Raw genomic sequence first — 23,256 nt, 5'->3', positions numbered from 1 at the left:
TATTTGATATAATTAAAGTGCTAATCATTATAAACACTCAACTTATATATAATTTATATATTTTTATATATTGCTCTAATTAATAGTTTTTTCGTAATTATTCGTAACTCATAACATATGTATTAAAAAATAAGTTCAATTTAATGAATTTAACAATAAATAAACTTTATTTAAATATAAGGTATGCATTTATATTAAATACTAAATACACTAAATGAATGAATTTTTTCTAATAAAATATGAGATAATTTATATGTTAAAATAATATTAATAAATAGATAAATTTAAACATAATAATGTTTTAAGTACTATTTATTTAAATGTTACATGTACAAATGTAAAAATGTAAAAAATTATGATTATGAAAATATAATCACGTGTTTATCACATAAGTATAATTATGTACATCAATCATGTATTAAATATTTACTATACATTACCTTATGTGCTATTAATCTGTATTAATCTTATGATTAATTAGTATATGTGTGACATCACTAGTGAAATGTTAAAACAAACAGTCAGTTTATATCATAATTTCAATCAGATTTAATATTTAACCGATAATAAAGACATTGAATCAGTTCATAGATTATGTAAACATTGTTAGAATAGTGATAATGATATTGAAATTAAATGTTAAGCAATTAAATAAAATTTTATCAAAATTATATAACAAAACTATATGTCTTGAGAAATATCGACAAAAAATGTGTAATTTTTGTTTTCAATGTGTTATTATATAAATAATATGTATTATAATTTATAAAATAAAGTTTAAATTGAAATTAAAGTATATATTTATAATTTATAAATATAGACATTGATAGTCATTATTCTAATTTATTTATTAGAACTCATGTGAATATTTACATTTTATTACATACTATTTATATGTTTAATATTAACTTTATATACATAACCAATATATCAAACTATATTAATGATTAATCTAAATGTCTTATTAATTAAAAAAATAATAATTTTTCATTTATTAATACAACTCATATGACATACAGTTTATGGGTTCAATAAAATTAATACAATAAACATGTACACTTTCTATAATTAAATTTATTTTTTTATAATTTGTTATAAATTAAAAAAACAAAAATTAGTCTAAACTTTTAATAATTAATCAATAGTTTTATGACATATAAGTTATGTTAACATATAATAGTTATTTAAAAAATGATGTTATTATAGTGAAATCTACGATTAGCAATATATATATTGTTATATATGTTATGTTTATTGATTATTAATTTAAATATGAAATAAAATAATGATATATTATGTTATGTTATCAAATTAAGTGTAAGTGAGTGCTATTAGGATTGTATTATAAGATCCAATAAATTAGATTTCAGTAATAATTTGTATTAATTAGACTATAAATATAATTAATAAATTTTGTAAGATATGTATTCTATTTATATTATAATTTACTACAATATACTGTATGTAATAATGTAATCGATAATACATTTTTATTTTAATAAGTTTATAATACAGTATAAGTAAAATTACAGTAAGTTTTTGCTTACTTTTTTTAATTGAAAACAAAACTAATCATAATATGTAGTATATTGTGTACGATAGGCCATCGTTTCTCTAATACCACTCATAAGCATTGATCTGATCATCACATATGCAATGGTTTTTAGATACCAGTGCTTTAAGCGATATGGGAGGTCGGTAGGGATTAAGTGGACATGTTTTATAGTTTGTGAACTTTTATTACTTAAATCACATATCAATGCAATTTGTTTAGTTTGTTATAAATTTTTTAAATGTCTAATGTTTTCAAAAATATCATATGCATATAAATTAGCTATTGCCAAAATATTGTATACTTTTTAACTCTTAATAACTTCCTATTAGAAACAAAAAAAAACTTGTAATACAATTCAGATACAAATAAATAAGTTTTTGTATTTATAGTCATAATTAAAAGGAGTTTACTATTGTTTCAGATATTAAAAACTATATTTATAAATACAAAAAATACAGTACTGTATACTAAGTTAACTTATCTTATAACTTAAATTACTAACATTAAAATTATCAAATTTTGATGTCATTGTAATTTCTAGAATTTGTTTTTATACAATTTATTTCATTCATTTTTAAATATAAACCAAACTTATAATGTATAATTTAAAAAAAAACAATAATATTAGAATTTAAACAAGATAATTTATATGTAAAATAATAATATAAATATTAAATTTGAATAGTATTAAAATTTAATTTATTGATTTTTATATTAGGAAAAAATATTTATTATTTTTTAAATTTTAAATTAATTTGAGAAAAATACATTTACTGTTAAAAATTATATAATATGTACAGTATTAGTGTTATTATATGTTTGATGAGATAGTAATTTACAGTTACTACTGCTTATGTCGTTTTTATTTTTATTAAAAAACTTTGTTTTTATATTTTAGTTATAAATATACTTTTTATATTGTATTTAACCAACAATTTTCATATGAGTTATAAATAGACAAACTTTTGGATTTGAGACTAAAATTGTGTTGATTTCAGCAGTTTTGACACTTTTGTCGACTCTATTATTGCCGATAGATATCACTACAGATATCAATGAAATACAAATGTATTGAATATATTGTAAAAGATTTCTATAAAACTATTTTTTATCGCAAAACATGAAAACATTGTTTTACTCAATATTTTTACAATCAATCAGTTTTTATAAAAGATTTTGATTTAATATTAATTATGTTTTATTAATTTTAATCAAATTTACAGTTAATTAGTGTGCAATTGATTGTGCAATCGGTGGACAAATTAGTGGTCAGACATGTCATCGACGGGTGTTCTGCCGTTCGTTCGCGGCGTTGACTTCAGTCGCAACGACTTCCAGGTATTTGATCGTTGATTTGAATGATAATTATGATTACAGACCCGATTGTAACCAAATTGTGGTCCATTTATAGGACTACAGTTTCCCGAAGGAGCTCAAAGACATGCGAAACGTGCGATGGCTTAAACTGAACAGAACTCATATGGATTGGATTCCTGAAGAGTTGGCTAATGTGACCAAATTGGAGACACTGTCGCTGTTGCGCAACAATCTGGTGACTCTTCACGGAGAGTTGGCATCGCTTCCATCTCTTCGGTATCTCAACTGCCGGCACAATAACATTAAGAACAGTGGCATTCCTTCAGAGATCTTTCATTTGGACGAACTCCTGGTTCTTGACTTTAGCTATAATCAGCTCAAAGAAGTGCCAAACGATTTAGAGAAAAGTAAAGGACTACTTGTTCTCAATTTAAGTCATAATTACATTCAAACGATTCCCAACCAATTGTTTATAAACTTAACGGATTTGCTTTATCTCGACTTAAGTCATAATCAATTAGGTATGGATTTGTATAATTTAATGTCAAATATGTTTTAATGGTTGACAATGAATGATATTTTAATGACATTTATTTTTTTATATTCAGAAACACTTCCGCCACAAATGAGACGTTTGGTTAATCTTCAATCACTTGTTTTAAGCCATAATCCTTTAGGACATAACCAGTTCAGACATTTGCCATCATTGGTGTCACTAAAATCATTGATTCTTAGGGCAACAGAGCGTACGATACAAAATATGCCCAACTCTTTGGATACATTGACAGAACTAACAGAATTGGATTTATCTTTCAATAATATTCCTCGATTTCCTGATTGTGTTTCTACATTAAAAAGTTTAAAACGACTAAATTTAAGTGATAACTGTTTGACTCAATTACCCCAATCTATTGACGAAGATTGGCCTTATCTGGAAGTGCTAAATATATCTCGAAATCAGATAAGTTGTCTCCCGAATTCATTGTGCAAATTAGCAAATTTAAGAAGACTTTATGTTAACGATAATAAACTCGACTTTGAAGGCATTCCCGGAGGAATTGGAAAACTTTACAATTTAGAGCTTTTTATGGCCGCGAATAACAATTTAGAACTTATACCCGAAGGAGTGGTCAGATGCGGTAAACTCAAGAAATTGATTTTAGCCAACAATCGATTGATAACATTACCCGATGCTATTCATTTGTTAACTGATCTTAAAGTTCTTGATTTAAGCAATAATCCGGACCTAATAATGCCACCGAAACCATCAGAATATGCTAAAAAAATGGAGTGCTATAACATTGACTTTTCACTAAATAATCAGTTAAGACTTGCCGGAGCTCCCAATGCTCCCGGTTTAGTCACAACTAATGGTAAGTTAATTATTGTACTTTTTAATAGTGTTTTATATATTTATATTTAAGTTATTTGTTATTTAATTTAAATTTATTATTAAAGTGCATAATAAGGATCCGATTGCAAGAAAATTACGATTAGTTCGGAGGGCTCGAGAAAATACAACGAATTCTGATTCATCTAAAGTTTTGAAAGGAATGACTGATTTGGCCAAAGATAAAGATAAAATAAAACGCGAATCATTAGAACCAATGGAACAGGACTTGAAGCCAAAGAGATGGGATGAAGCACTTGAAAAACCATCACTAGATTACAGCGACTTTTTTGATAGAGAGATCGGCCAATTACCCGGACTGACTATTTGGGAGATCGAGAACTTTGTGCCAAATATTATTGACGATACACTTCATGGAAAGTTTTACGAAGGAGACTGTTATATAATACTTAAGACAACAATTGAAGACAACCAGAACCTCGATTGGCAAATATTTTATTGGATTGGATTACAGGCATCACTAGACAAGAAGGCCTGCTCTGCTATACACGCCGTTAATTTACGAAATTATTTGGGCGCTAATTGTCGCACCATTCGAGAGGAACAATCGGAAGAAAGTGACGCTTTTATTGGTCTGTTTCCCGATGGACTTATTTATATAGAGGGCGGACGCACTGCCAGTGGTTTCTTTACTGTTGAAGAAGTGGAAGTGTCGAGTCGTTTATATAGATTGCATGAACTGTCAAATAAACAACTTTATATGGAACCGGTAGCTTTGGATATACAATCATTAGATCCGTGTTTTATATTTATGTTGGACGCGGGTTATAAAATATATGTGTGGAATGGTATGAAATCGAAAAATACAATGAAACAAAAGGCCAGATTATTAGCCGAAAAAATTAATAAAGAAGAACGAAAAAACAAAAGTGAACTTATATTTTGTACCCAAGACTCAGAACCGGAACCATTTTGGCTCGAATTGAATTCTGGAAAACCATTTGATGAACAATTGCCTGAAATTATTGAACACATCAAACAATTTAAACCAATTGATCCCATATTATATAAAATAGATTTGGGAATGGGTTACTTGGAATTACCTCAAGTCGAATATAAACCCAAACAATTGATACGAAAACATTTTGAAACTAAAAATGTATATATAATGGACTGTTCTAATGATGTTTTTGTTTGGTAATGTTTTATATTAATTATTAATTATTTATTAATTTTATAATATTTTAATTATTATTATAAAAGGATTGGACGTAAATCAGCCCGGTTAGTTAGAGCGGCAGCTTTGAAGTTGGCACAGGAGTTGTTTTCTATGGTTAATAGATCTGATTATGCAGTGGTTACTCGATGTCTTGAAGGGTATGAAATTTTTATTTTGTTTTACCATTAATTTTATATCTTATATAATAAATGTTATATAATTTGATGTATTTTAGTACTGAAACTCAAACGTTTAAATCAAAATTTCAAAGTTGGGATAATGAACTTGAAGTGGACTTTACACGAACTGCCGAATCAGTACAGAGAACCGGCGCTGACTTAACAAAATGGGTAACAAATCAACAAATGAAAATTGATTTGTCGGCATTGTTTATGCCTCGACAACCTATTGTCACTAAACAAGAGGCTCAACAATTAGCCGATGATTGGAATGAAGATCTTGAAGCTATGGAAGCGTTTGTATTAGAAAACAAAAAGTTTGTTAAACTTCCTGAACACGAATTCGGACACTTTTTTAGCGCCAATTGTTATGTATTTTTATGCCGTTATTGGATTCCTGTTGAAACTGAAAATGCATCGAATGATGAGGAAGAGGAATATGAGGATGACTTCCATTGTGTAGTGTATTTCTGGCAGGGAAGGGATGCTTCTAACATGGGTTGGCTTACATTTACATTTAGTTTACAGAAAAAGTTTGAATCGATGTTTGGAAATAAATTGGAAGTGATTAAGAGTCATCAACAACAAGAAAATCTAAAATTTTTATCGCATTTTAAGCATTTTATTATTCATAAAGACAAACGTCCCATTGGTTCGGCCAATACTTACCGTCCAAATGAAGTCGAATTCTTTCATTTGCGATCAAATAGCAATTCATTAACTCTTCGATGTATTCAAATAAATGCCGATTCAATTGTATTGAATTCTGCATTTTGTTATATTTTAAAACTGCCGTCCGTTGATGAAAGTCAAACCGGAAAAGCTTATGTTTGGATCGGTAATCAATCAGATGAAGAAGAGGCCAAAATTGCCGAACAAATGGCTCTACAGATGTATGATTCAGATTACTTCGATATATCAATAATACCTGAAGGAGAAGAGCCGCAGCAATTTTGGGACAATTTGGGCGGTCATAAAGCGTATGAGAGGGGAGCGGCATATATGCTATACTCACGTTTATTCCGGTGCTCTAATGAAAAGGGATACTTCTCTATATCTGAAAAGTGCAGTGACTTTTGTCAGGACGACCTCATCGATGAGGATATTATGGTTTTAGATAACGGCACACAAGTATTCATTTGGTTGGGCTCCCGGTGTAGTGAAGTTGAAGTCAAGTTAGCCGTTAAGAGTGCTCAGGTATACGTTCAGAACATGAGAATCAAACAAACAGATAGACCGCGAACTCTAATGTTGACAATGAAGGGAAAGGAGACGCGAAAGTTTACCAAATGTTTTCACGCGTGGAGTCAACACAAGGTTGTGTCCGATCCTAGACTTGTTCTCGACAAACAAATGCTTCAAATTAATTATAAGAATTCAATTCAAACAAATGGTGTGATTAGTGATTAATTTTTTTATTTTATAATCTTTTATTTATTTATTTAATTTTATTTATAATATACTTTGTAAAAATTATTAGAAATATTTGAGCCTTTAAGTAATTAATTTTAATAATGTATTAATATAATTAACATTTAGTTCAGAGTTTAATAACAAAATTTTGCAATTAAGATATTTATTTAAAAAAATTTTAATACTTAAAAATACTTAAGATTTAATACAAATATCTAATTGTAATAAAATGTAAATTTTTAAAATGAAAGCACAACCTATTGATAGAGACAATCAATAATATGATTATAACTGCATTTGACGATACATTAGATGATATATTTTGACAATAAATATCATCTGATCTAAGATCCAGAAGTGATATTTTTTTCAAATGTTTTATTTGAAGCTTACTTTGATTACTATATTGATTGTCATCCGTAAAGTAAGCCATGCATTGACTCATTGATGCCATAGTGTTTGCCTGAATAGCAGCCTCTATGTTAATGACTCGCATATCACTAATTAATCTCTTCATCCAATCACTTATCCAAACTAAATCACAGTCACATCTCAATGGGTTTTCATCTAATAGTATTCCCCCTAAAATTTAATGATTAACAAATATATCAGTAATTTTTATCTATTTTTATGTAACTAATTATATTTATTAAGTGCTATAATTGAGTATAAAGTAACAGATTTTTTAAAGTTTGCTAATAAATTCTCACCTAATATTTGCTGTGATTCCCAATTTGTAGTCAATTTGTTGTCTAAATTTAATAGAAATACATCCGGTTTTAAAGTTTTAAGTTTATTTTTTCTCAAATCTATAGTAATATAACGAATATCAGCCAAATATTTTAATAAACCGGATGGCAGTGAACTTATGTTAGTATTGGTGACTCTCAATGTTAGATCGTGTGTATTGTAGAGACCTATCAATATTTAAAATGTAAAATTATTAATTTAATATGATATCAAAATTTAAATAAAGCATAAGTTTTACATTTTACATCAATTGTTTATATCTATATTTAATATAATTTGGATAATTACTATTAAAAATGAGCAAACTTTTTTTTACCTATTTAAATAGAATTTTTTAAAAATATAAATAGGTACTACAAACTACCTTGGTAAATAATTATCTAGCCATGAATTTTAAGATATAATATTACCATTAACTTTACATAATTAAATAGTATGTAAAATAAATAACATTGTAATGTTAATAATAAAACTAAAATACAGTAAAATTAAAATCAATTAAAAAATGATAATTGAAATACCGAGGAAAGCATCCGGTAATATCTTAATTAGATTGGTTCCGGTGATCGTAAGCTCCTTGAGTTTGGCTCCAAAAGCCCATTGGATTTGATGAGATAATGTCGACTCTTGTACTTCAATGACAGCACTTCTTAATGAACTGGTTTTTGCTAATAAGTCGTGTAAACGAAATGATCTAACATTTGGATATGTGCTTGACTTTAGAGATAGTAAATACCTGAAAACAATTATTAAAATTATGTATTATTAATAATATAATATATTATAGAATATAAACATTGTTATTTAAATATAGTAAAACGTTTATAATTTTATCATATCATAAAAAATAATCTATATTTACATAAAATATAACTAATAAATAAAAATCATTTAAAGTTATCGAAAATACGCTAAAGAATACTTGAATAGAAAATCAATATCTTTATTACATTATAGGACCTAAAAGTTATTTAGTTGTTTGAAATGTAATATTAAGTGTCATTAAAACATACCGATGATTATGAAGAAGTCTTGTGTCTATATATTGGAGATTAAGTCCTCTAATGTCTAAATGATGCAAATTCTTGAGTTCAGCAAAACTAGAAATGTCTAAAATGTCGATTGGATTCAATTGAAGTAAAAGTATTTGCATTTTTGTCATATATTTCCACAAATATCGGGGAACGTCTTGTAATAAATTTTTTGATAAATCTAAATAACGAATATTTCTTGAAATAGTCATCGATTGTGGATCTATTGATGATATCATGTTTTCAGATAACTCAAGATGTGTCAATTGTGGCAAATTGAGAACTGGTAGGTCTATTAGACTAACATTGTTTAGTTTTAAACAATTTAGACTTTGAGTATTAAATATAAATGATTTATTGGCAATGATTTTCATAGGATTATGACTTATATCGATTTGACGTAAAGCCGTCAACTTATAGAGTGTATGCTCCGGTAGGTTATCAATGAGATTATGACTCAAACTAACTTCAATGAGATTCACGCATGAAATCACATCAGTTGGTATAGTATTCAAGTAATTATGCGATAAATCTAAATATTGAAGACTCAAATTGACACCAAAACAGTTACTTATTAAATGGTTTTGCGTTTCATTATATTTAATGTCATTAATTAAATTATTGTGCGCTAAATGTAATCGTGTTATAACAGTACCAACAAATGCATTGTCTATTAAAATGTCTATTAAATTATGGCTTAAATCTAAAACTCTTAAATTTTTTAATTGTTTGAATATCGGTATAAACTGTATTAAAGACTTGATTTGATTGTGTCTTAGATTCAATACTTGGAGATCTGAATCAAATGTTATGTTTGAATGACTCAAAGTGTCTGTAATTAAGTTATGGCTGAGTATTAATATCTGGAGCTGAGGACAGAATTGCAGTAATTGTATGGGAAATGTCATCATTTGATTGTAGTTGAGATGTAATGAATGTAAACTTTTGCACATAATTTGAATAAACTGTTGGGATATGTCTTGTATTTGGTTATGTGATAAGTCTAAGACACGTACATTCAATATTTGTCTTGAATGGTCATCAAAGTCAACGACCACTGAATTATTATCGTCAATACTATATGTTTGTTGAGATCTATCAATAGTACAGTCAGTCAAATGTTTGATCTCATTGTGCGATACATTAATATATAAGAAGCCGTTTAGAGAGTTGTTATCCATTGATCCAAATATGTCCGCTGAGAAACATTTCAGTTGATTGTCGTCGAGTAATATGGAAAGGGATGCAGAACTTTGACCCAAACTATTGAAAGCATTTATTGCAATGCTTTTGATTAAGTTTTTTGACAAAATTAATGTCTTTAGTTTTGGCAAATCATTGAATGCATTGTTTTCAATACTATTAATTTGGTTTTGATTTAGTCCTATATTTTCTAGTTGTGGTAAATGTGCAAAACTCTGTGATTTGATTAACGAAAGCTGATTGCGGCTTAAGATAATTGTGCTTAGATTAGGGTTTCCCCTGAACTCCGATGATATGTCAGTAATTTTATTATTCTCTAAATCGCATCCAATCATTGATTTCAATGTCGACGGCATTTGTTTGAGTCCGTTGTTGTTTAGTTGAAGCCATTTCAGTGAATCAAGTGATCCGATGTCAACATTTTGAATAACACGTTCAGACATTACATCATTTAGTGAATCACTTAACTCTAATACTTCCAGTGCGTGAATCGGCTTTAATATATAAGTACTAAAGTATAATATACTGTTCCCTCCGAGACGTAATTCCCGCAAATTCTTGGTTTGTTTGAAGGCGTCTCTTGAGATGTATTTGAGTGAGTTTTTCGACAAACTTAATGACACCAATGTCTGAGACCAATCACCCAAATTGCTGTCATCAAGATTTGTAATTAAATTACCGTAAAGATTAAGTTTTACTAACGATTTGGTTACTGAAAGTGAAAGACTGGGAATATCTGTTAATAAGTTTCGCGAGAGATCTAATACTTCAAGACTGTGACCACAGTTTGAAAACGAGTCTTCGTCTAAATGTTTGATACGATTATTCTTTAATAAAATTTGACGTATATTTTGAAGACTTTTCAATGCCATTGGGAATGAATCGATGAGATTATAATTGAGATCAATAGCTCTGAGCTCTTGTATAAGCGGACCATCAAATGCTTGGCTTGAGATGAATGCAGATGTGATGCGATTGTTTGATAGAGATAGTCGTTCACAGGAAATGTGTGCAAACAGACCGCTTGATAGCGATTGAATAAAATTGAAGTCTAAATGCAAATCCTTTATATTGAGTGAACTGATAGGGGATTGGGATTGTGATTGGGTTTGGGATGTATTACTATTATTATTTGCGACCCAAATATACTTTAAATTATAAGAACTGTTATCATTATTATTAACATTACTGACACCATAGGCAGTGCCAGAACCTCCTTCTCCTCCTTTTTGACGGTCTTTTTGTACATTTCTATATCTAAAAAGATTACTTGTTTTTTCTGGTTGTTGTGTAAAAGTGAAGACATCTGAATTAATGGTAGAAATTAGATTATGGCTGAGGTCTAACATTTGTAAGTTATGTGTTGACAACAATTTCATATGTGGTAAATGACGGATCAAATTGCCTCTCAATTGCAGTATTTGTAGATTTTGTAGGTTTGATATGGACTCTAACGGCACTTCTTGTAGCAAACAGTTAGATATAGAGAGAGTAATCAAAGTGGACGGGAATGGCTTTCCCTCAATTCTGGCAATCATATTGTCATCTAAATCGAGAAATTCAAGATTCAAGAGTTCCGTAAATGTGTTATCGAGAACTTGTGATAAAGAATTGTCACTTAAGAGTAAACTTCTCAATGCTTTTAAATCTTTAAAGTCTTTAGCTTTAAGTTCTTCTATTTTATTGGCTTTAAGACTAAGCCATTGAAGTCGATGCAAATGAACAAATGCCTGACTTGGAAACGATCGCAACTCACTGTATGACAACTCCAATGTTGTCAGTGTCTGTTCCACACCTGACTGAACCAATGCTAATGAATCAATCGATGCAAGTCTTGTCCGTGAAATAGTCAGACTCGACAATGACTTGACATTTGCAAAGTCTTGTCTATCAATTGATGACAAATCACGCGAACCTATTATTCTAATCCTATAAAAGTGTTTGTTTGGCAATTCATTAAGTTTTATATTAACTCCAAGACATGTCAATTCAGACAATTGTTTCGTATAGTTGGAGCAAAAACACAATTTATTGAAATTACATACTTTTTGCAAACTATATATTCCAATGATTACAGTGTTTAATATTATCAAACAATGTGTCCATAAATAGAAAAATTTCACAAAATTCTTATAGCAAACCATTTGGCTTAATATCTGTATATTAAATAAGAAATACAAAATAATATTACAATAAATGCGTTAAAACATTTGAAATGTTATTTAGTATATAAAAAGTATTGAAAAAAGTATAAAATGTTTCAAAGTTATTTGTTTTAAGTCAATACAAAATATAATAAAGTTTACAATTCAATAATGCTTTTAGATTTCTATAATATATTATTTTGTTTTGAATTAGTTGTGAATAATTGTATTAAAAATGTGACAAAAGCTATATTGATTGGGTGTTATATAACATATGACCCTAACTCTGGATTCATAATAATCCTCACTGTTTTTGGTACTTCAATAATATTGAAATATCCTCTAAGTTAAAGAATCGCTTTATTATTAGCGTATAGTTCATTGATTTTTATGATTTCCGACAATTGACTACAAAAGGCATTTGCGAACAGCTGTTGAATGATATTTGACATAAAATGATTGCTTTTTATATAATAACTAAAATCTAAAATTATGATATTATAGTTTTGTTAAATTTATTAACAATTAATGGCAAATTTTTCTAAATTAAAAATAAAAATACTATTAAATTTATTCTATTATATTTACTTAGATATAAAATGTTGTTAAGTCAATATTAAGGCAATGCTACATAAAATAAGTTTATGTAAAGTTTTTATACCCATTATGTAGAGCTAGAATATTCATTTTAATTAATATATCTAATAAAACAATTTTAAAATATTTTTTATGAATTATGGATTTATCAAATTTACAAAGTTTTTAATAAGAGTATAAACTGTGATTTGTCTGATAAACGATTTCCAATTTCGTTAATATTTTTATATAAATTATATAAAGTTATTAATTTCTCAAAGAATAATATAGAATATAATAATAACGTTTAAAATAATTATATTTAGTTTACAAAAAGTTAATTTAAATATCATAATATTTTATACAAAAAAAAACTATATTTAAAAATAATAAGTTAATAAAAGTAATTCATAGATGATTCATATTAAAGTTTATAAAAGTGTGAATTAAGTATCTTTTATATATTTATAATAACCAAATCATAGATAAGCATTATTTGAAAAACAATTGGGAATTGAATGGCAGTGTTAGAGATAACTAAAAACCATTGAAAAGTATGAGAGGAATGGCTGACACACCAGAGACTCATCACTGTATGCGTGACTCAAACCTTAACACAATTCGTGATATGTTTGCACAATATGTGGATAATATCTGTACTTTTAGATCAATATAAATGACAATTTTTAATATTTAATTTAAATTTTAAAACCAATTTTTTTTCTTTAACTTAGAAATCGTTTAACAAAAATACCGTTTGTTTATTATACAGTTAGAAAATAAAACTAAAGAATAAAAATTATAATATTAGTAAAGTTAAGATTTTGTTACATTTAATAGTAATGTTAAATAGCTTTTTGAATGAGGGTTTAAGTATTTATTCATTATTATGGCATTCATTAAGTTTTTCACACACACACACACACACACACACACACACACACACACACACACACATTGAATAACACATTGATTATATATATTGTAATTTATATCCGGAATTTCTATTGAAATAAGAATTTACATTTATTTACTTGAAATTCTTCGCTGTATTAGTCATTAAATTGTAATCAAATATAAAGAAAAGAATGTTTGGGTTATTATCATACATATACTGTAATAACCTTTAAAAATGATGTATAATATTATATTATAATATAATATAATATAATATTAACATTCAAAACATTTGCTTAATAAAAAAAATTGAATTATTATTTCTGAATGAATTGTAATTTATTATGCATATAATTTATTAGTAAAAATTAACATCTTATTATTTTATATAAAAATAACAGACTAACCAATGTTTGACTAATTGCCACCTGAGATGACAAATTGGTGATATATAATGTGCTTAAATTATATTATACTAATTATATTCAAACCATTTCAAATCATATATACAGTATATGAGATGACAAATATTAATAATTTAGATTTGACTTATTTGCGAAAATGATTTATTATATACAATAAAACTAATTAAAATAAGGGGTGAATTGAAGTCTTAAATTAATGGCTAAAAATAGTTTTATTTAGCGAACAATAGTAACTGATTTCATTTTAATCAATATCTACTGTATTATATAAAATGGTTTATTGCAACCCAAGTGTCGGTCGTTTTATATAACGTTATGTCTATAATAATGTCAGAGAAAGTTCTCTCCAATAAAGACAACAATCTTTAACTAACAAAACATATACTGTAATAATATAATACTGTTTCCATTTTTGTATCGATGTTAGCGGTACTTCCCATACGTGACCCGACAACTAATAAATTGCAGCGCACTATGCGATGCCACTGTGAGCTACCGTTCCTCTGGGAAATTTTAGGCTTTACTTTCGGTTCAACACTCGTTTCTCATGTAAACACATACCCATACCTTATTGTCCATAAATATCAAACATAGACATTCTCTACCAGTCCTACCATCAGTCCGTCTCCCCTATGATTACTCTCTTTTCAAATTATTGTCAATTTTGCTAAATTTCTTAGTTGTCGACATTTAAGCTTATTTTTTGCTGACTTTTCTCATTTAATAACGATTAACAAAAACAAAAGTCAAAATATATTGATTTTTTAAAATTATTAAGTTATAACAATAAAAGTTTCAAATACAATATCAAAATAATAAAATTATTATCATAGCCTCAAATAAACTCATATATAATTCAATAGATATTAGTGATACTGTTATTCAAATAATGACATAAATGTATAAATGATAGCTTTAATAATCAAGAAATTGATGGAACACTGCATTAGACTTATGGATCAAATCAATGATATATTAAAGTCAATCAATCATTTACTTTGTATCCGTTTCTCTCAACTAAACATTGATTTGACTTTTCTCTTAATTTAATATATCTATGAATGACATACAAACACATCAAACTGTATAATATATGCTATTATATTGTTTATTTATAAGTATTATATACTGTATTTATTTGATTATACAGTAAATTTTATTTATATACGGTACAGGTATATTTTGCAGTTTTGCTCCAATTAATAACAATATTTATAAAATTTATTTAATATTTTTAATATTTTGTTATTTTTCCAAATTATTTTTATATAATTTTTTTGAGCAGTTTTTTTCAAACTTTCTCCCGTTATTATTAATGTCAGCAAAAAAAAGTTATTTATCTAAAAAGTTTACTTTTATTACAATTTAAAGAAGATATAAAATATGGGATAAACAGTGTTAGCGATTTATATTAAGAGATAAAATGAGAAATTGTATAAAAAAAAGTATTACAGAATAAGCGTTAGAATAAATTATAGTATTATTATTTGAGACCTAAAAGTAAATGCTTTGAATACTCAACGAACCGATGCCTCAAACCGACGGCATCTGAATATATTATATAGACTTTACTTTAATATAAACTAACTGTCCTTTTCTCGTGTCCTCTATATTTGTTTTGATGTTTTTTTATCTAAATATGCATTAAAGGTTTTACTACTCTAAAACAATATATAACATTGAAACATACTATACAAATATTTTATATCATAGCCTATGGATATTTATGAAATACAAATGTAAATATACGATATTTGATATAAAATATTTTTATTGATATATTGAAATTCTTCTATAAATTGTTAACCAGTGAATTGGTGAAAAAAATTTTGTTATATAAATATAAAAGTACTAAATTTAAATTATGATATTATTTGAATTTATTGACTCATGTAATCCAATAATTCTTTTAAAAAATCAATTGATTTATCTGTTTTCAACTGATATCACTTACCCAACCAAACCATGTGAATCAAATGATTTCCATTTAATCATATTTGAGTTAAACTTTTTCTATTTTATATATTAAAAATGTTTATTATACAATTTATGTATTGTATTTATTAATTTTACTTTTAGTTTAAGATTAAAAACTAAGTTTCTAAAATTTCCTAAAATCTTTATCAATAAGTTTATATATAAGAGTATAACGTTACATAAAACAAGTTTTATTATTTGATAAAAGTTTATATATTATAATCAACAAATGAAAAATGTTAAGATAAACTGTATTTCTTTTAAGATTATAAATGATATTTTTAATAATATTTAATTGAGTATTATTTAAATTGTAATTGAGTTTTACTAGCAATTATAAAAATGATAATTAAATGCAATAAACATATTATATCATTATTATTATGATTAGCAATAATATCATTAGAATGGATGACATAACACATCAATTGAATGTTTATCACATTGTTATCAATCAATACAAACCGTCCAAAATTGTCTCAACTGTTCCCTATAATTGTCATTGAATTGTCAATTATCTGCTTTATTAGTCATCCATTTAATCGAAACCCTAAGACATTAACAATTCCTATCCTCTCTGATCTCATATGACTTATAATAACAATTCAATAATAAGTTATTTATTTTGATATTTCACTCATTTATTTTTATAATATAATATTTTGAAAACTTTATATCACAGGTATTTAACTTTATATTTTTACTGTTATGTAGTAACTTAAGTATAATATAAAACGATAAATTAACGATAAAAGATATATTAAAGTTAATTTTTACTTACATATTATGTATTAATTTTAATTAAATTTTATTATTTGTGTGATAAATGATGTACAATGTTATTGTGTAATAATTACAAATGTTAAATATTTTCAATTAATTTTTTTAGTAGATTTATTTAATTTTGTCACGTATTAACTAAATTTTTACATGTATTTAATATTATTATATTAAAAATCAGAAATTATATTATATTATCTTTATTTATAAATAAAAATGCACTTAAATGGAAAATTTAGAAGTTATTTAATTATTTATTAAAAATTATCACAAACCATATATAATTTATGTTAAATTAATTTATTTAATAAACAAAAAGTCAACTTTTAAATAAATTTTTTGAATTTTAATTTTATACAGTGTATGGAATAATAACTAATTTAAGAAATCATTTTGATTTAATTTTAGACTTATTTTTAAAAATAATCATTAATTTCAGTAATAATATAAAATAAATGACTTACCGATTGTTTTTTTGAGTTGATTTTTATCACAACAAAAAGCTATAACTTATAAAAAGTTAGTGACATTGATGTCGACGACAATGTTGTATCAAAAAGAGAGCCAATTATTGTGTTTAAATGAGTCCACTGTTTGTGACTTTGCGTCAAAAGCAAAGACAACTGCTTTGAGTAAATGCAGTCAATCTATGCTTACTTTTGTTGAATCCCTCTCTCATCGCAGGCATCTCTTAGTAGAATCAAGCGCTTAGAGCACAGGGAGGTATTGAAGCAAAATATAGAGTATTGAGACACACGTATGACTATTACTACAGTCTATATACTATACCGGCTTTCATTGCCACCAACCCTTAGTCTGTGATCACTTGTTTTTGGGGGGGATTTCTAATAAAATGTATAATCATTTAAATCAAAACCTATTTCTTCTATTAAACACTTGAGACCAATAAAGTGTTGGTTGAAATCAATCAAACTTTATATATTAAAAAATTTGACAATAAATATTATGATAGTTATGTTAGATTGTAATAAAAACTACAAACCAAACAATTTTTTAACAAAATAAACTTTTGGTAATATATAGTAAAATAAAACTAAATGTTAGTTATTTAAAGCAATGCCTAAATGTTAAACATTACCCCCGCTTTTAGAGTCAACCCTATGGCTAGAGTATAGTTGATTTGCTTTATGTGTTTTGCAAAAATTTCAGCAAATGTTGAATTAAAGAATACATTGTTTGCTTATTTTATTAATATGTTAAGCATTGGATACAATTTAAGATCAATAAGTGAACGGTTTAACTGTTGTATTAGTTATAATCATTTTTAATTCAGTCAATCATAATATAGTATTACAAAAAAATGTTACAAAAATTAATTCAATTTTTTAAAATTGAAATAATGAGAATACATTTGTTTATTGAATGATATGATTAAACAAACAATTAAACTTTGTTATCAAATTCATTGAATGCTTGTGCGATAGCGTTAATCCAAATTGAAACGGCAATAGCACCGGGATCTGGTTTAGTCACTTTATCCAGATTTACATACGAAGCCCTTCCGACACTAGCTTTCATCGCTGCCGTACTTTCTATTAAAATATAAACTATTATAAATAAAATGCAAATTAAAACTTAATTGAATGCATTACCGGCTCCACTCTTAGCACCCTTTGATACAAGATTTGCAATTTGATTGTAAGTCAAATTATGATCGCATGAATCTAATACCTGATAGACGCTGTACAGTGAATCTGTTTAGTAATAAGTATTTAAAATAATTATTTTATTATTATAACGATTAGATGCCATACAAACCAAGCATCGATCGATCGCCAGGTTTTGCTGAACTGTAACGAGTGATTGTATCCAAACTGTATTTAATGACATCTCTCCAGAAATCTAAGTAATCATAAGTTTTTTCGTCGATGCGATCATTGTTTGCCCGCACGGCCTGAGAGGCGGCAGTAAACATAAGACTATAGATTGCACCGGAAGTGCCGCCCATATTATTCTCACACAATTGAGATAATTGAATGAATGATGGCTTCAATTCATTATCTTTGGGTTTAAATTTTTTAGTTTAATACTAGTATATAAAAAATTATATTATTATATAACTTATGATTACTTGATATGAGTTGAAGCAAATGTTTTGCTGTTGTACTTAGTGTTGAACCACAGTCTCCATCACCTAATTGAGTGTCCAATTCATTCAAATATTTTTCATGTGATATCTGTTGTATGTGATAGTATTGTCAACAATATTTTCAACTCATTATTAAACATGAATACACATCAATACTTATAAATAAAACATAAAAAACTTTTTATAAAATCTTATTTTTTCTCAGAAACATTAAAATACAATATAATGTATTTATTTTGAATCAAAAGTCAATATCAAACACAGAAAATAAGAAATTGTAAAATAAATAAATAAATTTTTAAATTTTGAATAAATTTAAATAACTTTTTTGAGACTTACTAATGCTTTACACGACAATTCAATGCATTTCAAGAATAATTGTTTACCAAACTTGAGACCATCGATGGATTCAAAGTCAATCACTTGTGAACTCTGTCGTTGTGTTTTCAAAATAGTCGATCGATTGAGTATTTTCGGTGTATTAACCAATTGATTCCAAGCGCTTGAAGACGACGGTCTGTCCAATAGATGTAACATTTTGTTGTCAACAGTCATAGCGGTAATTGAAACGCCAGACATACCGAAGGATGTCATGAATGACCCGAAATATAATCTTTCAATTTGTAAATCAAGTGCTTCTAATTGAGTGATGGTTTCATTGATTATGATATTTAACTCAAACATCGAGAGTCCGCCCGTATTGTTAAACAAAATGACAATTCTGTTGTTATACTTCTTGATTGATTCAAATAAAGGTGATGTCTTTCCGACCAAATGTTGAAGCATAACACTGACCACATCCCGAGCCGAACTCAGTTTCATACGCTCAACACCGGCCTCTCCATGAACTCCAAGTCCCAGTTCTATCTCATCGAAAGCCAAATCAAAAGAATTGCCTAAACCGGGAATATTACATGAGTTGAGACTTATAGAAATGGTACCAATAAGTGGTGAATAATTATTAAGAGCTTCTTTGATTTGTTTCATATTATTTCCCTCTTCAGCCAAAGCACCGGCCAATTTGTGTACGAATGTAATGCCGGCTAACCCTCTTCTACCGGCACTCTTTCCTTCGCCATAAAAGGCAACGTCTTCGCCAAATATAAAAACGTCTACATTATAGCCATTGAGTATTGCGTGCTCTCGGGCTAAGCCAAAGTTAAGCCGATCACCCGTATAGTTGGCTATTATTATTAATATTTCATTTACACTTTTGTCGGCAATGGTCTCAATGAGTCTCAACGTTCTTCTGGGTGGCGGAGAAGCAAATATATTTCCTGCGACGGCACCCGTCAATAGACCACTTCCCACAAACCCGGCAAACATGGGTTCGTGTCCTGAACCACCTTTAATTGAAAATTTACATTAAAATTGCCAAACAATAGATAGTTATACTGTATTTATAGATAAACATAAACGACAATTAAATACCGCCACTAATGAGCAAAACATTAGACTTTTGTCGATAAGTAAGAAAATCTTTGCGAATAACAGAATTGCATTCAGGAATCACTTGTAAGGAATGGTTAGTCGACACCAAACCCAACAAATTCTCGTAAACACTGTTTTCGATTGCATTTATTAAATGTTTTGTTGTTGTTGTCATTGTTTTTTAAAATTACTTTTTTAGTTATATTTTATTAATATATGCTAATTATTAAACTAACTGATAGTTTCATTAAAACGCTTGAATTACATTTGAAGTATAAGTTGTTTAATAATCATTAGTTTATCGGTTTTTAAAAGATTACTAAAGATTATCTGAGTTCAAGGTTTGATGACATGAGCTGTCATTAGATTAAATGTTTTGATAAAATATTTTAAGTAAATTTAGTCTATACTATAGTTTCTCATATTATTACATATGTTTAAAATAAATTTACATTACCTTTACTTATAATATTTATATTTATTTATTGAAGCATCATGATTCATGATCAATATAATACATAATTTAAAGTATTTTTTATTCACCATAAAATGCAAATATTTAATATTAATTACATTTAAAATATTAAAAATGTTAATATTAAAGAAAAATAATTTAATTAAATTAGACAAATAGTTATTATGTTCTATTAATGGAAATATATATATATATTATATAAAAATACTGGTATATTGATTATAAAATATTATGATTTTAATTAAAATCTGAATTTTTTAGTATGATGTGTCTTAAAAATATATTTATATCAAATTTCAAAATTAACAAATAGTAAAATAATTTTTAATTACAATTACTGTATTAGTTTTCTGAAAGTATATAATAAACAACATAATATTATTAATATAAAATACAGAGAGTTTTATACTAATTAACTAGATTTAAGCAATTTGTAAATTTACTTAAAAAATCTGATGGCATATATAATTTATTCAATCAGTAATAAATTGTTAACTCTATTGAATTAAATTAAATTATTTAATGTAAACTTATATTTTTGAATAGCAATCATATGTTTGTGTATATCAAACATAAAAACAGAGTACAGACCCGATATGCAGAAGAATATATTTCGTGCTCTCAATAATAATAAAGGTATCTTTGATTTCGGGTTTTCGACGACATATGTCGGTGAAGATCCGTTCACTTTTGAACACTTCCTATTCATAAGACATCACTTCTGGAAAGTCAAACAAACAGAAAATGATGAGAAAGAGGTTTGCATTGAAGACTTGGAGAGTGAACAACACAGTGAATTCAACCATAGATTCACTCTTGCCTTTAGCTATCTGTCCGATCATATGGTCCAACACGACGATGAACTCAATCTAACAAATCATGTTTTTTTACGTATGAATACAATTATTTTGATATATTGTTTTGTGTGCTATTTATATGATTTGTTTTTTATGTGCAGAATTGACTCTTAAATCAAGTGAATATTACGCTGAGTTTGAATCACATGAATTGATTGAAAATATCTTTGACGCCAATCATAAGGATTTATATTATATGGTTGGCGGCGATTATTATCCATTTTTCACCCATTACTTCAACGCGACCGCTGCCTTTCAACCGCAGTCGTTCACCGACGACGGAGAGACCGATGGACCCAACTTTGTGTTTATTCAGCAGAATATAACAGTTGAGGGACTTTATGAACGGCTCTCTGAAGTTCATTCAATCATTGATAACTTGAAAATCAGAAATACAACCGAAAAGTTTGGCAAATATATACCGCCGTTCATAGCACAGGTCGATCCACGACTCTATATAAACTCTGTTTTGCCGATGCGTTTGGGCGGCGATATAGAGGAAGGAAAACCCGCCGCTATTCTTATACTACTTGACGAAGGAATCATTAAATATTGTGTTACCGATGAACAAGTCTTAGATGAAAGTGTGGGTTATTTTTGTTTAATTATTTTTGTATATTTTAATATATATATAAATATATTAATTATATTTGTTATCATTATTTAGTGCAATCCATCAAATTTAAGGCAACTATTGAGGTGTAGCTTTTCTCATGAAGAGGTAATAAAAAACATATAATATTTATATTATTTAGTAATAATTGTTTTATTATTATTTTTACTTAGCTTTAACCATAATTTCAATGGCATTGGTTTTAATTTAAAACATTATTGTATTTATTTTTGATTAAATTTGAAATATTACTAAGCTGTAAACAGTTTAAATAAATGCTGCAATCTTTTTATTAAATATATTGTAATTATTTACAATTACAAAACTATTCAAAGTATAATAATAATTTAAGATATATTAATTATTACACTATTTTATTATAATATTAATTTTTGATTAGATATAAATCTTTAAATATTGAATCTTTAACAATATTCTTAGTAAAATAAAAATTATATTACAAATTGTTAAATAATTGACTCATTGACTAATATTATATAACAATTTGGAAATTTATTATTAACGGTAAATAAAATAATTTTGTTTGTTGTGTAATTTTAATTAATAAATCAATATTTTTTTATTTAACGTCACGATTAAATTCAATTATTAATATTATGATTTGACTGAATGCTGACTAATAATGATTTGGTATTTTTATTACTTTTTTATATTTACAGTCTATCCGTGACATATGTCTACCACTGATTGAATAATAATAATTTAATTATATTAGAAACTAATCTAATTTACAATTAGATTTGCAATTTGTCAAAGAGATAATGAGCTAATTTTATTATTTTTCAATAGACAATTTAATTATTGATATTTTCTATATATTTATTATTTATACATTTTATTAACTATAGTCTAAATTAAAAAAATAATATACTATTAATAATATGATGAAATATTTGTGTAAAAATGTTAATATAATCAGTTTATTATTTTAG

General features: G+C 26.7%; 4 protein-coding genes across 6 annotated transcripts; 2 read left to right on the top strand and 2 right to left on the bottom strand.

The window, feature by feature from the left end:
- Nucleotides 1-147: 147 nt before the first annotated feature.
- Nucleotides 148-7,081, top strand: LOC128953643 (protein flightless-1-like). Of its 3 annotated transcripts, none has more exons than XM_054299149.1 (7): nucleotides 148-181; nucleotides 2,779-2,893; nucleotides 2,967-3,393; nucleotides 3,481-4,245; nucleotides 4,331-5,420; nucleotides 5,487-5,600; nucleotides 5,678-7,081. In XM_054299149.1, the coding sequence occupies exons 2-7, from the start codon at nucleotides 2,831-2,833 to the stop codon at nucleotides 7,029-7,031; spliced, it is 3,813 nt and encodes a 1,270-aa protein (XP_054155124.1). In that variant the 5' UTR covers nucleotides 148-181; nucleotides 2,779-2,830; the 3' UTR covers nucleotides 7,032-7,081. The 3 variants fall into 3 exon arrangements, with proteins under 3 accessions (XP_054155124.1, XP_054155125.1, XP_054155123.1); XM_054299150.1 differs by lacking the exon at nucleotides 148-181 and adding an exon at nucleotides 2,607-2,623; XM_054299148.1 differs by lacking the exon at nucleotides 148-181 and having other exon boundaries at nucleotides 2,659-2,893.
- Nucleotides 7,082-7,273: 192 nt separating this feature from the next.
- On the bottom strand, nucleotides 7,274-16,055 carry LOC128953744 (chaoptin-like). The gene is made up of 7 exons (XM_054299264.1): nucleotides 16,015-16,055; nucleotides 11,161-12,073; nucleotides 8,798-11,106; nucleotides 8,306-8,520; nucleotides 7,745-7,951; nucleotides 7,342-7,616; nucleotides 7,274-7,291 (listed from the first exon to the last, which is right to left on the bottom strand). The coding sequence occupies exons 1-7, from the start codon at nucleotides 16,053-16,055 to the stop codon at nucleotides 7,274-7,276; spliced, it is 3,978 nt and encodes a 1,325-aa protein (XP_054155239.1).
- Nucleotides 16,056-18,221: 2,166 nt separating this feature from the next.
- Nucleotides 18,222-20,598, bottom strand: LOC128953743 (triokinase/FMN cyclase-like). Its single transcript, XM_054299263.1, has 6 exons — nucleotides 20,359-20,598; nucleotides 19,267-20,273; nucleotides 18,910-19,015; nucleotides 18,597-18,839; nucleotides 18,431-18,532; nucleotides 18,222-18,370 (listed from the first exon to the last, which is right to left on the bottom strand). The coding sequence occupies exons 1-6, from the start codon at nucleotides 20,531-20,533 to the stop codon at nucleotides 18,222-18,224; spliced, it is 1,782 nt and encodes a 593-aa protein (XP_054155238.1). The 5' UTR covers nucleotides 20,534-20,598.
- Nucleotides 20,599-21,194: 596 nt separating this feature from the next.
- Nucleotides 21,195-22,580, top strand: LOC128953672 (uncharacterized). The gene is made up of 5 exons (XM_054299185.1): nucleotides 21,195-21,313; nucleotides 21,380-21,724; nucleotides 21,792-22,276; nucleotides 22,358-22,411; nucleotides 22,477-22,580. The coding sequence occupies exons 1-5, from the start codon at nucleotides 21,289-21,291 to the stop codon at nucleotides 22,480-22,482; spliced, it is 915 nt and encodes a 304-aa protein (XP_054155160.1). The 5' UTR covers nucleotides 21,195-21,288; the 3' UTR covers nucleotides 22,483-22,580.
- Nucleotides 22,581-23,256: the final 676 nt, after the last annotated feature.

The sequence above is a fragment of the Oppia nitens genome, unplaced genomic scaffold, assembly GCF_028296485.1.
Source record: "Oppia nitens isolate AA-2021 unplaced genomic scaffold, nextdenovo-longstitch-racon4-pilon3 scaffold23_pilon_pilon_pilon, whole genome shotgun sequence".
Classification (NCBI taxonomy): Eukaryota; Metazoa; Arthropoda; class Arachnida; order Sarcoptiformes; family Oppiidae; genus Oppia; species Oppia nitens.
This window is presented reverse-complemented; position numbering and strand designations above follow the sequence as displayed.